This window comes from Ruditapes philippinarum, unplaced genomic scaffold (genome assembly GCF_026571515.1).
Source record: "Ruditapes philippinarum isolate M1 unplaced genomic scaffold, ASM2657151v2 ctg2039_1_1_1_1, whole genome shotgun sequence".
In the NCBI taxonomy this organism is placed as follows: domain Eukaryota; kingdom Metazoa; phylum Mollusca; class Bivalvia; order Venerida; family Veneridae; genus Ruditapes; species Ruditapes philippinarum.
The window spans coordinates 16,411-30,090 of NW_026854693.1; the positions used below are offsets into that span (position 1 = coordinate 16,411).

General features: G+C 32.1%; 1 protein-coding gene across 1 annotated transcript; it reads left to right on the forward strand.

Annotated features, from left to right (window-relative positions):
• The first annotated feature begins 84 nt into the window (after positions 1-84).
• LOC132740758 (G patch domain and ankyrin repeat-containing protein 1 homolog) lies at positions 85-13,451 on the forward strand. The gene is made up of 2 exons (XM_060728729.1): positions 85-622; positions 11,867-13,451. The coding sequence occupies exon 2, from the start codon at positions 11,892-11,894 to the stop codon at positions 13,068-13,070; it is 1,179 nt and encodes a 392-aa protein (XP_060584712.1). The 5' UTR covers positions 85-622; positions 11,867-11,891; the 3' UTR covers positions 13,071-13,451.
• Positions 13,452-13,680: the final 229 nt, after the last annotated feature.

Here is a 13,680-nt window from a genome sequence, read left to right on the forward strand (position 1 = left end):
ACACAGACTTCACAATACACTATTGGTTACTTAAAAACAATCTTATCACTGCAGGTATAACTACCTGTTGACAACATGTGATAAAGTTTCAATAATACTGATAAGCTTTTAATAATGTTTCATTCCATGTTGACAAAAGTTTAATCTAATGTCTTTCAAATCACAATATCTTAAGTAAATATACACCAGCTGAAACAAACATAATGCCGGCAAAATCAACAAAAACCTACAATCTGTACAAATGCTGGATTTTTATTGTAAGCCTTAAATATTCTTCACTTGTGATTTTTTTTTTAACTGTATTAAAACATACCTCAAAATGGTTTATTCCAAGGGATTCATTTCAAGTGTTTTGTGTTAAGCAAATATTAAGAGTATGTTTGTACAATGGGATAAGATACAATAAAACTATAGTGGCGTATTAGAAACAGGCAATTTATTACATACACTTTGGGTGAAAAAATAAATCCCAGAGCTACTTTGTTTGATGAACAAATAGTAGTTTACCAGATAACTGATCTGCTACTTGTGGAAATTGTGAAAATTAAGTAAGATGAGGAACAATTTTTAGAAATTCAAAAAATCAAAATGAAGATGGGGAAAAAACAAATGAATCTACATGGTAAGTAATGTCAATGAAATGATTACTTTTATCATCAACTTACCGTACTAAAAGCATAAATATTTTTGACTATACTTTTTATGAACATTTCATTTAATTTTTATCAACAGTGATATTGTACCTAATGAGGGATAAATAAGATACTGGCATATATAGGATGGTTGCTGATGTCAGGTGAATAGTAATTATCCCTGTAGTCATTTCAACTGAATTGGGAATTGCTCATAATTTATATAATTGCAATGATTTTCATATCAAAATTATTTGAATTGAGATTAAAATTTGAAATTAGAATTCAGTATACATCAGACTGTGTGGATGTGCAGTCTTGCATATACATGTATATATAGCTCTACTGCAGTATACAATTTTGCAACAACCTTTAGAATTGTAACTTGTAATCATTATAGTAAACCATTCACTCTTTTTGGATGACATTTATAATTACAAATCTAAAGAATGAAAAGAAAAGACTTGAGTAAACCTCGGCATAATACTGGTTGGAGAAATAACTTTGACTTTTAAAATCTCAGATTCTTAAACTGCCAGTTTTTTGTTAAATATGTTAATTTATAACCTTCATGCATATTTAAGATTTTGAATCACCTAAAAATAGTTTTTTGTTTTTTGTTTTTTTTTTCAAATATTTTATGATGCGCTACAAAATTATTTATGAAAATGGGAACTTGTACAGTTTTTTAAGGTCCTGAATAAGGTAAACAAAACATGGACTTTTTACCATACAAGAGCGATCAGTAATCACATGTGTCGCCTCATGATGGCCAATTTCATGTTGGGACAAATTTTGTGACAGACGGACAGTGCACAACTAGACTAACCACTTTGTACTGATCATTCCTGTAAAATTTGGATAAAATTGCACCAGTAGTTTAAGAGGAGTAGTCCGGACAAGCTTTTGCGCATCTGGCAACACACAGAAAAAAACACCTTTTTATCAAAGGGCCATAACTCGGCCAAAAATCATTCAACCGGAAAACCCGTGCAATATGCGCAAGGACTTGAGCTACAGATCAATCCTTTAAAGTTTCATTGAAATTGCATAAGTGGTATAAGAGAAGTAGTCTGGACAAACTTTAAAAATAAAAATTATTAAAGGGCCATAACTCAAACAAAAATCATTGAACCGGAAAATGCTGACAAAATGCACAACTAGACTTGATACTGATCATTCCTGTAAAGTTTGGGTGAAATTGCACCAGTAGTTTATGAGGAGTAGTCCGGACAAGCTTTTGTGTATCTGGCAACACATAGAAAAAGAAACCTTTTTATCAAAGGGCCATAACTCGGCCAAAAATCATTCAACCGGAAAACCCGTGCAAGTGCGCAAGGACTTGAGCTACAGATCAATCCTGTAAAGTTTTATTGAAATTGCGTAAGTGGTATAAGAGAAGTAGTCCGGACAAACTTTAAAATTAAAAATTATTAAAGGGCCATAACTCTGACAAAAATCATTGAACCGGAAAATCCTGACAATATGCACAACTAGACTTGATACTGATCATTCCTGTAAAGTTTGGATTAAATTGCACCAGTAACTTTATGAGGAGTAGTCCGGACAAGTTTTGTGACGGACGGACGGACGGACAGACAGACAGACGGACGACGGAGAAGTGATCCCTATATGTCGCCACTACTCTGTAGAGGCGACACAATAAATAACAGTAGATAAAGCAAACATTTCATTGTTGAGTCAAATTACAATTAAACATGTAGCTGGAAAATCAGCATCAATCATTTATTTTAATATTTCAAAAGTTTTTACTATTTTTTGTTGATATTTTTTTTACCATTTTTCAAGACACCTTCCCATTTAGTCAAGGCCTGTATTCAAGACAATGGTAACCGTAAAAAGAATGATTTGAGGCAGTTTTTCTTGTACACAAAAAGTTGTGGTTAACATAAACGCATTAAGTAGATAAATCAAATCTCTTTTCCTGGTGTCTTGCATGCCTACACAATTTAATCTGTACCATGTCTTGTGATGTAACAAGCACCTGTTACTTCTAATCCCTTTACCTTTCTTGTGAGCCTGCATATTCCAACTTGAGATAACATAGTCAAACTAATTAGACTTGTCAAAGCGACTTGGAAATATTTTTTGGATGGGCAATGTCTTTTCCCAAATCTAACCATCAACTGTATTTTTCTACATGGACACTGCCTAGTTAGACATTGTTGGTAGCGTTAATTAGCAATATAAGGAAGAAATGTCCCACTTCACTTGATACATGTACATGTAGATACAAAAACATGTATGTATCTTTTTTTTAAAAATATTTTCCAAATATTAAAATTTTTCATTTTTTGATTACATCTAATATGATTCATAATCTCACTTAATTACTCTCTCAATACAAGTTTGCTATTCAGCCAAAAATTCAAATTGTTTACAACAATTTTTTTTATCCTGAACAGTTAACTAAATACTATGATAAATAATGTTAGAGAAATTTCTGTATATATTGACCATTTATTGGAAAAGAACTTCGGCTAAGTTTATTTACTAGTGCAAATGTATGACAACATATTTAGTATAATTTACTCATTAGAAACTTTTAATATTTTTGCTTTTAAAAAAAAACAACAAAAAAAACCCATGCTGCTTTACTGGTCGGAGACCATCAACCGGACACTTTTGGAACATTTTTCCATACAGATTTCATAATTTTTAACCCTAAGAGACCAAACAATTTGACACAGTTCAGCTAGGTTCTTCTCCTAACTAATAAACTAGTTTGTTTATTTCTGATTGTATTGACACTTATATCTGAGGCTCGACAAGGAGGGTCTCAAAATTACCTAAATTGTCTACACTACAGTACCATGTGTCCGGACAGATATGTACATGATGTGATTTAATTAAGATAAAAGCCTGGGTGTTTTGATTTTTTATTTGTAACATGATATACAATATGTCAGCAACAAATGCTGAAGTTTTGGATATTCTATTATTCACTCTGCAAATGATTATAGCTGGTATATGAGGTCAGGCATTGCTTTCTTGACCCCCGAATTTCAATGTTAACATTCTTGAAATAGACATTAAAATATTACCATTTACGGAGGTTGAAATAAATTCATTTACTTAATTTTAAAAGAAACATGCACTTATTGTTGATAACAAGAATTTGTAACAGAGTTACCAACGTCCCCCGCCCCGGGAGTTTTATATGAAGCATAAAATTGTGCTATTTCAAAAGATTGAGGTATGGATCTCAGGACATTCAGTCCAAAATTATGATCAATGCTAGATCTGCAAATGTTACAATAAATTTGTTAAAAAAATAAAATGAAACACGGAATTTAAAAATCTATCATGTTAAGCTTTGACCTCTAAGTGTGAACTTGACCTTGGAGGTAGGGGAGCAGGTGTTGTGCATGACCAGAGCTGCATTACTGGTACTGGTACTGGTACTGCAGTATGTACTGCAGCGATTTTGCAAGTACTGGTACTGATACTGAATTACTCTTACAAAATTTTGCTACTACTGGTACTGGTACTGCATTACTGTCTTAAAAAGTGGTACTGCTACTGCATTACCCAGTACTTTTGGTTTTGATAAAAATAAAAAATTACATCAATTTTTCTCATAAAATAAAGCTGTAAATTACATAAACTATATTTTATTTTTGTGAAAAAGTAAGTTATCAAATCTAAAGATAATTTGCTGCAATATTCCTTCAAATGTTAACATAGTATTCATCATAAAAAGCACCAAAGACTTTAAGTAAAAATTAAATTAAGATAAACAGACTCAATAACTCTTTCCCCAAAAATATCCTTATTAAAATATTTTATTATATTGTATTTATTAGTAAAAGAGCAAAATAAACACTAATTAATTTCTTCTATTCTAAAAAATCCCATTTCAAGTGATATTGTTAGCACCATAAAAAGTTGTTATTTACTTTGGTATAAATTGAACAGAGGTGTGAAGGTGTGAAAGGCAACAAAAGACTGTTGTGTTTTAAATGAAAGATGTTTGTATTGTATTTATACAGTTGACTGGTTACTAAACAGTTAGATATGACCTGAATATATGTTGTAAATATTGTTTGTAAAAAGTATGTTAAAACTATAAAGCTGTAAATACATTGTATGTTATGTTAACTTTAAAGCAGCACGCCTCCAGATTCATCCTAATTTTCATGAAAATTTTGAAAATGTATTTAAAGGTAAAATATTGTTAAATGAACAAAGAATGTACTTGACACGTTACAATTGGCACTTAAAATCCCCGTAAATTACCAAAAAGAGGTCAAAACATGCATAAATAGCGTTAGTAACGCAGTAGAAATATGGTGATAATACTACAAAATACAGTCATTAATTGCACATAAGATATAAATTATCACTTGAATCTTTAATTTGTTTACTTTTCTCAATTTTTTTCCAAGTTTAATTTTCTTGAAATATTTTGGGTCATCTGGAGGCATGCAGCTTTAAGTAAATTATGATTTTATTTCTTTGCTGAATAATATTTGCAATTATTTGTTTGACACTGTATTTATTCAAACTTTGATGAATATATAAAAGTAATGGTACTGATACTTAATTACTTCACCAAAAAAAGTACTGGTACTGCAGTACCAAGCTAAAATCTAGTACTGGTACTGGTAATGGTACTGCATAATTTGCCAAGTACTGGTACTGGTACTTAAGTACTACACCCTTAGTACTGATGCAGCTCTGTGCATGACATAACGTCTTATTATTGTGACTATTTGTGCCAAGTATTTTCACAATCCTTTGATCTATGAAAAAATTATAGACCTGACACAAAATATACCCTGTAACAGACTATGTAAGTATTTGACCTCCAAGTGTGACCTTGACCTTGGAGGTAGGTGACCGGTTTTTGCGCATGACACATCATCTGATTATTGTTAACAATTATGGCAAGTATTTACAAAAGTCCTTCATAGATAAGAAAGTTATGGACTGGACACGACATATACCCTCAAATAGACAATGTTGACCTTGAATGAACAAGTACGACCTTGACCCTGAAGGTACGGGTCTGGTTGTTGCGCATGACACATCCTCTTATTATAACAAACATTTGTGCCAAGTTATCTCAAATTCCTTTGATAAATGACAAAGTTATGGACCGGACACGAAATATACCCTGCAACAGACTATGTTAATATTTGACCTCCAAGTGTGACCTTGACGTTGAAGGTAGGCAACTGGTTTTGCGCATGACACATCGTCTGATTATTATGAACAATTATGGCAAGTATTTACAAAAACCCTTCATAGATAAGAAAGTTATGGACCGGACACGAAATATACCCTGTAACAGACTATGTTAATATTTGACCTCCAAGTGTGACCTTGACCTTGAAGGTAGGTGACTGCTTTTTCCGCATGACACATCGCCTGATAATTGTGAACAATTATGGCAAGTATTTACAAAATCCCTTCATAGATAAGAAAGTTATGGACCGGACACGAAATATACCCTGTAACAGACTATGTTAATATTTGACCTCCAAGTGTGACCTTCACCTTGAAGGTAGGTGACTGGTTTTTGCGCATGACACATCGTCTGATTATTGTGAACAATTATGGCAAGTATTTACAAAATCCCTTCATAGATAAGAAAGTTATGGACCGGACACGACATATACCCTCAAATAGGCAATTTTGACCTTGAATGAGCAAGTGTGACCTTGACCCTGGAGGTAGGGGTCTGGTTGTTGCGCATGACACATCGTCTTATTATAATAAACATTTGTGCCAAGTTATTTCAAATTCCTTTCATAAATGACAAAGTTATGGACCGGACACGAAAGTGTGACGGACGGACAGACAGACGGACGGAGCCTATTTCTATATCCCCCTTTTTTCTTCGAAAAGGCGGGGGACAAAAAAGTGACTGACAACCACTGAACAATGAAAATACTAAATTTAGCATTTTCGGGGCCGTCCGGGTTTGGTGGTTGTCCGGTTTTGGTGGTCCCCAACCAGTAATTAATGTGTCTTTCCATTATATTTGTTAAAGTGTATAAAGCTATTTATTTGTTCTTTTGTAATTAAAATGATTACAGAATACCTATAATTTTCCCATTGTAAACATGACAGTCAGAAAAAAATAGGCATAAATGTAACAGTCAGAAAAAAATAGGCATAAATAGTCAGAAAAAAATAGGCATAAATGTAACAGTGTGACAGTAGGAAAAAACTGTATAGACTCTTTACATTTTATTAAGGAAGTGGCTAGCCGTACGGGCCCGTACGGCTAGCCAAAAGTTCTAGCCGTACGTGAGTCACGTACGACTAGCCTGGACACACTGTATTGGCTAGCCGTACGGCACTTTTCAAAATTATATGGAGGTCGTATGCATAAGTTATTTTGTGTCTTTAAACGACGATTTTAATCAAATCTCCGCATTTGTCCTAGTGTGTTCACTTTAATAAAGATGCTCCGCAATTTTGCAAAAAAAGTGAATACGAGTAAGCGTTGTATAATCTTTCTTAATAAAATTAAGTGTCAAAGTTGCATGTTATAACGTCCTTAATTTTCATGCTTATGATTTGTATGAAAGATGAATTGTTAAATCTGTTAATTAAGCACACGGATCGAATAAATAATGATCGGAGGGGAATTAATAAATAAATAAAAAGAATATTAAAAAAAACGGTGAAAAGGAAAAATAATTTAATAATGCAAACTTTCCTTAATGATGGACGATGAACAAACTTCTATACCGTCGGTATTTGACGCAATTATCAGAGACCGACAACAATTATTTTTGGTGTTTTTTTTTTTTTTTTTTTTTTTTTTTTTTTTTTTTTTTGTTTTTTTTTTTTTCAATTTAAAAATTAAACTTATAATGAAACAAAAAATGATTAGATTATCAAAATTTTGTAAACTATTTCAATTGATGTTATTTAACTGCAACCAAACGCTTAAATTTTTTCTCGACGTCTTGTGATGACAAAGTACGTACATTCTTTACTGTAGCCAACACGTCGATTAATCTCTAAAAAGTAAACATTCTTGACTAAAATCCTCGCTTAAAGTCATAATTAACATATGCACTTTCGCCTTCCATATATTTTTGAAAAGTGCCGTACGGCTAGCCAATACAGTGTGTCCTGGCTAGTCGTACGTGACTCACGTACGGCTAGAACTTTTGGCTAGCCATACGGCTAGCCACTTCCTTTTATTAAATGGCTCAAATCGTGACACATAATTAATTTGGCTTGAGATAACACGAAAAAGGTTTGTTTTATATTTCGTATCAAACATCTTTTGTAAAGTCTGTCATCCTTAAGTCGTAAGAAATACCAGAGAAATAGCAATGGGTATTTTTCATTATAATCTTCTAAATATTACCCCACCCACAAATTTTGCATTGTAGAAAATGTAAACATTAGCGATAACTTCGCCGTTTAAGTTTGATTCAAAACAATTTGATCGTCAATCACATTGACCAGTTATAACAAAGCACTACCTTGCTTGCCGCTCTGTTTTTATCTTCAATTACTTCAAGGAGCGAGGTTCTATGAGCTTCAATCAGTGAGTCTTCTCTTTCCATACCGGAGACCGCCATTTTGTAAACCCTTTGTTGCTATAGATACATTTTAATTAATATTTTAATTTAAAGAGATTTATTCAATTTTAATACCTTTTTATTTCTTTTATAAATAATTATTTAACTTTAAAATCAATTTATTAAAAAGATCTTTTTAAATAAAATAAAAATAATAAAAATCATTGTCATGAGACGCTCTGGAAAAGCGTCTGGTTGATGTTATGATAGTCAAATGTGATCATATTTGACATAATTATCATTTATGTCAAAGAAAATTGACATTTTTATGGTTTTATCCTAACTTTTCAAAGAAATAGGTAAAGTCAAGTTTATTTAATTCAATTAGTTTTATAATATCACTCGGAGTTTATTTTATTTGGTGGTTATTTTGAGAAGGACTAGGCAAAGTATTACAGAAACACTTTTTCAGGTCTAGGATTTCATGATATTTATGGACTGTCCGTAAATTTATAGACAGTCTAGAAATTTTAAGATTTTTCAATCCATAAATTTACAGATATTCAATGTGAAATTTGCTGTTTTTAGTTTTACAGTACAATAAAATCCGCAGCTTTAGACAAGTTGTTTTATTGATTGTTTAAATTTACAAAGGTAATGGGGTGAGTTTCATCTTTGTATGATGATTTTGAAATTTTTGTAAAAAATGAAAATTGAAAGTCATCAAACTGTTCTGAATCTTAACATATAGTCCAACTAATTGTACTGCGCGACGAGATATTGTGCTATTTTCGTGTCTGGGCAATATCTCGCCTCTAAAGCGAGATTCTGCCCCAGAACGAAAATATCTCAGAATCAAGCTTGAGCACGTCAATATATTTTGACTACTTAACATACTGATACATTTAATTGTACAATACCTTACCTAATTCATTTTAACCTGCGGTTTTAAATTTTAATGCAACTTCTACTATTTTCTTACTTAATGTCTGTAAATTTACAGATAAGAAAACCTGTAAAATTATTGATCGTCCAAAAATTTACAGACTGTCCGTAAATATCATGAAATCCTAGACCTGTTTTTCATCACACAGTAGACTAGTAGATCTAGGTGACACAATATAATGTACATTTGCACTTCTGCAGATTCATCTTTCATGACAAAACTCGCTTCATCAATATGATTCATTAATTTCACAATTATGGCATATTTCAATGTTGTTGGTGCTGCATTGATAAATTAATTAATTTAATTTAATTGGTCAAAATTGACCTGTTTCAGTCATACTCATAATGACATACGTATGGTGGCTGACCTGTGGCATTCGTGATTTCGCCCCGCTACCCCACCAAGCGAAAAGTTGAGAATTAATAAGTTAAAATGACGCGGGGACGAAAACATGCTACTTAGCGGAGACAGGAGGGGAAGTTTAATAAATAAATCTTTGTCTCGCAGGGTCGAGGAGCAAGATTTAAGAAATAAAATGGCAGGGGCACTAATTAGCATGTATTTGCTCTGCTCCCCCACCATTTTAACTTGTTAATTCTAATTTTTTCGCTTGGCGGGGTCACGGGGCGAATACACGCTAATTTAAGCGGGGGCTAATGGCAAAGTTTTATTTATTAAACTTTGCCCCACATCCAAGCTTATTAGCATGTTTATTTTTATTTATTAAACTACGCCCGTGCCCGCGCTGTTATATATCTTAAATCTTACTCTGCGTTCCCGCGGGGCAAAGTTTTATTTATAATTCTAAATTTCGCCCCGTGTCCCTGCTAATTAGCATGTTTTTGCTCAGCACCCCCGCCATTCTCCCATAAAAATGATTTCAAATAATTTCATTCTGCATTTTGGTAAAAAAGTGATGAGTTAACCAAAAAGGGGACAAATGGACTGGTTTAGGATGATTTGAACAAATATAGGGGACAAGTTGAACTGTTGACCAAAACAATGTCAAATGGGAAAAATTGACCTCAGGACAAGTTGGTCTGACAACTAAACAGTAAAGTTTTTAACCAAAATATTTAGAATCATTCTGTAAAATAGTGTTTATGTGAAACAAAGTTGCTAAATCAGTGATCGGGGCCAAATTGTAATAAATGTGATCATATGAGAGAAAAAACTACAAAAAACACCTTTTGAAAGTTAATTAGTAAAAGTCTTCGTTTAAAACAAAAACAAATAATTCCATCAATTTTTTTTATATTAAATGTTCAATTAATAACCTAAATTTGCCAAATATGCAGCAGACATGCAGTTGCATACATGTACATGTGAAATCCCAGCGGGATTTAAAAAAGTCCTGATATTTTGACCCTGATCCCGATTCCCTATATTAAACATGAAAATCTTGATGTTCGTCTCACTGTTAAAATCAGTTGTCACATGTATGCAGTTGATGTATAATCTCGACTTAGAATTTCTTTCCTTTTGTTTGATGTGGTAAGATCAAATGATCATGCCGGAACCATTGAACTTTAGATGAAAGAATAATAAACTAGAAGTAAAGCATGTTATCACAGAGTTATATTGAAAATAATTAATTTAAGTCCGTGGTTTTATGCTTTTATTTTGTAAGATATTCTTTCATTTATCATGTTATTCCAAACATAGATCTTCCTTAATTGTTCATACAACACCTCTAGAATAACATGTTACTCATTTTTTCATCCCATCTCATCCCTATAATCCCATCCATCTTCCATCCAATCGTACATTGACCAACCCTAAATTACACCCACTTGTTAATCCGCTTTGAAGAAAAGAAATAGGGGTCATCTTACTAAACATAACAAAAGAGAACAATATTACAATTAAGTTTATTACAAAGCAAAAGAATAAGGGGCCAATTGCACTCTTTTAAACAAAAGAAAGTAATAATAGAAATGGTTGCATACATTGTACTGCTTCAATCAAAGTTTGTGCTGTTATTAATTAGTGAAACATGTATCTGAATTGCATTAGAATATTTGTGTTCAACAGTTACAATAATAAATCTCAGTTTTAAACACGAGTCTTAAGTAATGTATGACATGTATGTAGAAGTCCATGGGGCTATTGTTGTCAACTAAATCGGCTACACTAGCTTCCATTGTTCAATATTTCAATGGCGCAAGCCAACAACCTTCAATAGACTGCATTAATTTTATTCTCTTACATGGGTATTTAATATTAATGCCATAATGCATTTTCTACATTTTCATATAACATGTAGTACATTAATTACCAGTGTATGTTCAAAAGTAGACAAAACATTTTATTTTTCAACACATTATTTTATCCTAAACAGTTCTCCAGTTCTCTTTCTGTTTTGTGAGAAATTTCTGTATATTTTTACAGGTTATTTGAAAATAACTTCGGCTAAGTTTAATTACTAGTGCGAATGTATTACAATAATAATATTAAGTAAAATTTACTCATTAGAAACTTTATATATTTTTGCTTTCCAAAAAAAAAAAAAAAGAAGCTATTTTTTGTTCTTTTGTGATTAAAATGATTACAGAATACCTAGAATGAAAGAAATTTATTAAAAGGTAGTGGACATGCGTGAAATAATTGACTAACCTACTAAAAATAGCCACTATTAATGTCTAAATACATGTATTTTGTTCAAGAACGTTTAATTCTATTTATACACTTAAGTTAATTTAATTGTAAAAAATTAAATTTTAACTTTTATTTAAGAATTAATCATATATTTTATTTTTGTGTGTTTTCAGGAAAAAAGGTTAGTGTACAAAAAAAATGGAAATCACAAACTTGATCAGATTTGTACCAGAAGGATGTGAAAATGATGTTGTCAAACAAAAGAAGCAAGTAAACAAGGAAAGTCTTACTGGGGAGGAAGCCAAGTCGTTCTATGAAGATTTGATCAAAGATGATACTGAATCAGAACAGACTAGAAAAAGGAACAGGAAAGGAAAAAGAAATTCCAAAGAAAAAAGCAAAGATGGAATGAAAATTAACTTAAAGAAGAAACATACAATTACATTGTGTGATACATATAATGCATTAGAACAGAAGAAAGTAACCGAAGAAATTGTTGAGATAAAACAAGAACTTGATGAGCCAAGTTTTGGCTGTGACAGTTTTGATGGTGGTATTGAAAAACTGAAAGAAAAGAGAAAGGTTGATGACTCCTTAGTTAATAAAAGTATTCAAATGCATATGCTTAAGTGTGCTCAAAATGGTGATTTGCCTGGACTTAAGAAGTTGTTCAAGAATGAAAAGGATTTAGATGTTGATTTTCAAGATGGATATGGATGGACTGCACTCATGTGTGCAGCAGTTTCTAGGCATATAGACGTGATAAAGTACCTTATATCTGTGGGTGCAAACAAATATATTTTGAATAATAAAGAAAAAACGGTTTTAGAAATATGTGAAGAAGTTGGTGCAATAGATGCTAAAATTGTAATAAATACTTTTACTGGACGCTCAGATGAAAAACCTGCAGTTAATAAGAATGTAACCTTTTTCTGTGATGTATGTAAAAGTGAGTTCAGTGAATGTACAAAAGAAAAACATGAAACTTCCACTGTTCATCTGTTCAGCTTGAGGTTGAAACCTAAACCAGATCAATTTTCTATACCAGAGAGCAATCGTGGTTTTCAGCTGATGAGAAAGTCTGGCTGGGATGGATGTAAAGGGCTTGGACCTGAAGGTCAAGGTACTAAATATCCAGTGAAAACCACACTTAAAAGAGACAGATTATGTTTAGGTTCTGAAGTTAAAGAAAAAGCAAAAGTTACCCATTTTGGACCTAAAGATTTAGAAGCAGTGAAAACAGTTCATAAACATTCACAGAGAGTTATGTCAGCTAGAACTGTAGCAAAAAGAGAAAGGATTAGAAGAGAGAAAAGAGACAAACAATGGGAGAGAAATTTAAGAACTTACATGAATATTGATAGCCCATATTTGTAATATGCATGCATTATGCATATGGTGAAAACATACACTGTGATACATACAAAAATTTTAAGACCATCCTGCATTGATGTGGCAATAGTCTTGTTTTAATACTTATTCCTACATTTTGTTTTTATTCTGAATATTAGTTAGTAATATTTTAAAAAAGTGCATGGATAAGGTCATTCTCTTGATATCGGCATCAGTTTTATATTCCATCATTCATGAAAAGATAATATGATAATCCTTATTTAGTACTGTACCAGTATATATGAATATACAATGTATATATATATTGTAACACGCTCATGTCTGTGTTTACTGACTAAATTCATAAATCTTCATTTTCCGATTAACTTATTAATTATTAATAATTAAAATGTCCTTAAGTAAGATCTTGTTATCGTCATTTTATTGTTGTTTATCAAACAATAGTAAAAAATCAGTTTGTGTGCTCAACTGACACCTTGGTTTAAAGGGGTCCTACATGTAAATCTAACGATTAAAGACATCCCGCCAGACTTTACCATGGGAAATTGTGTGTTTTTACTATAATGTCGATCAACACACCAACTCCTTTACCAATATCTCCTTGGCACCAGCATTGATTTTGTTTGCCTTGTTA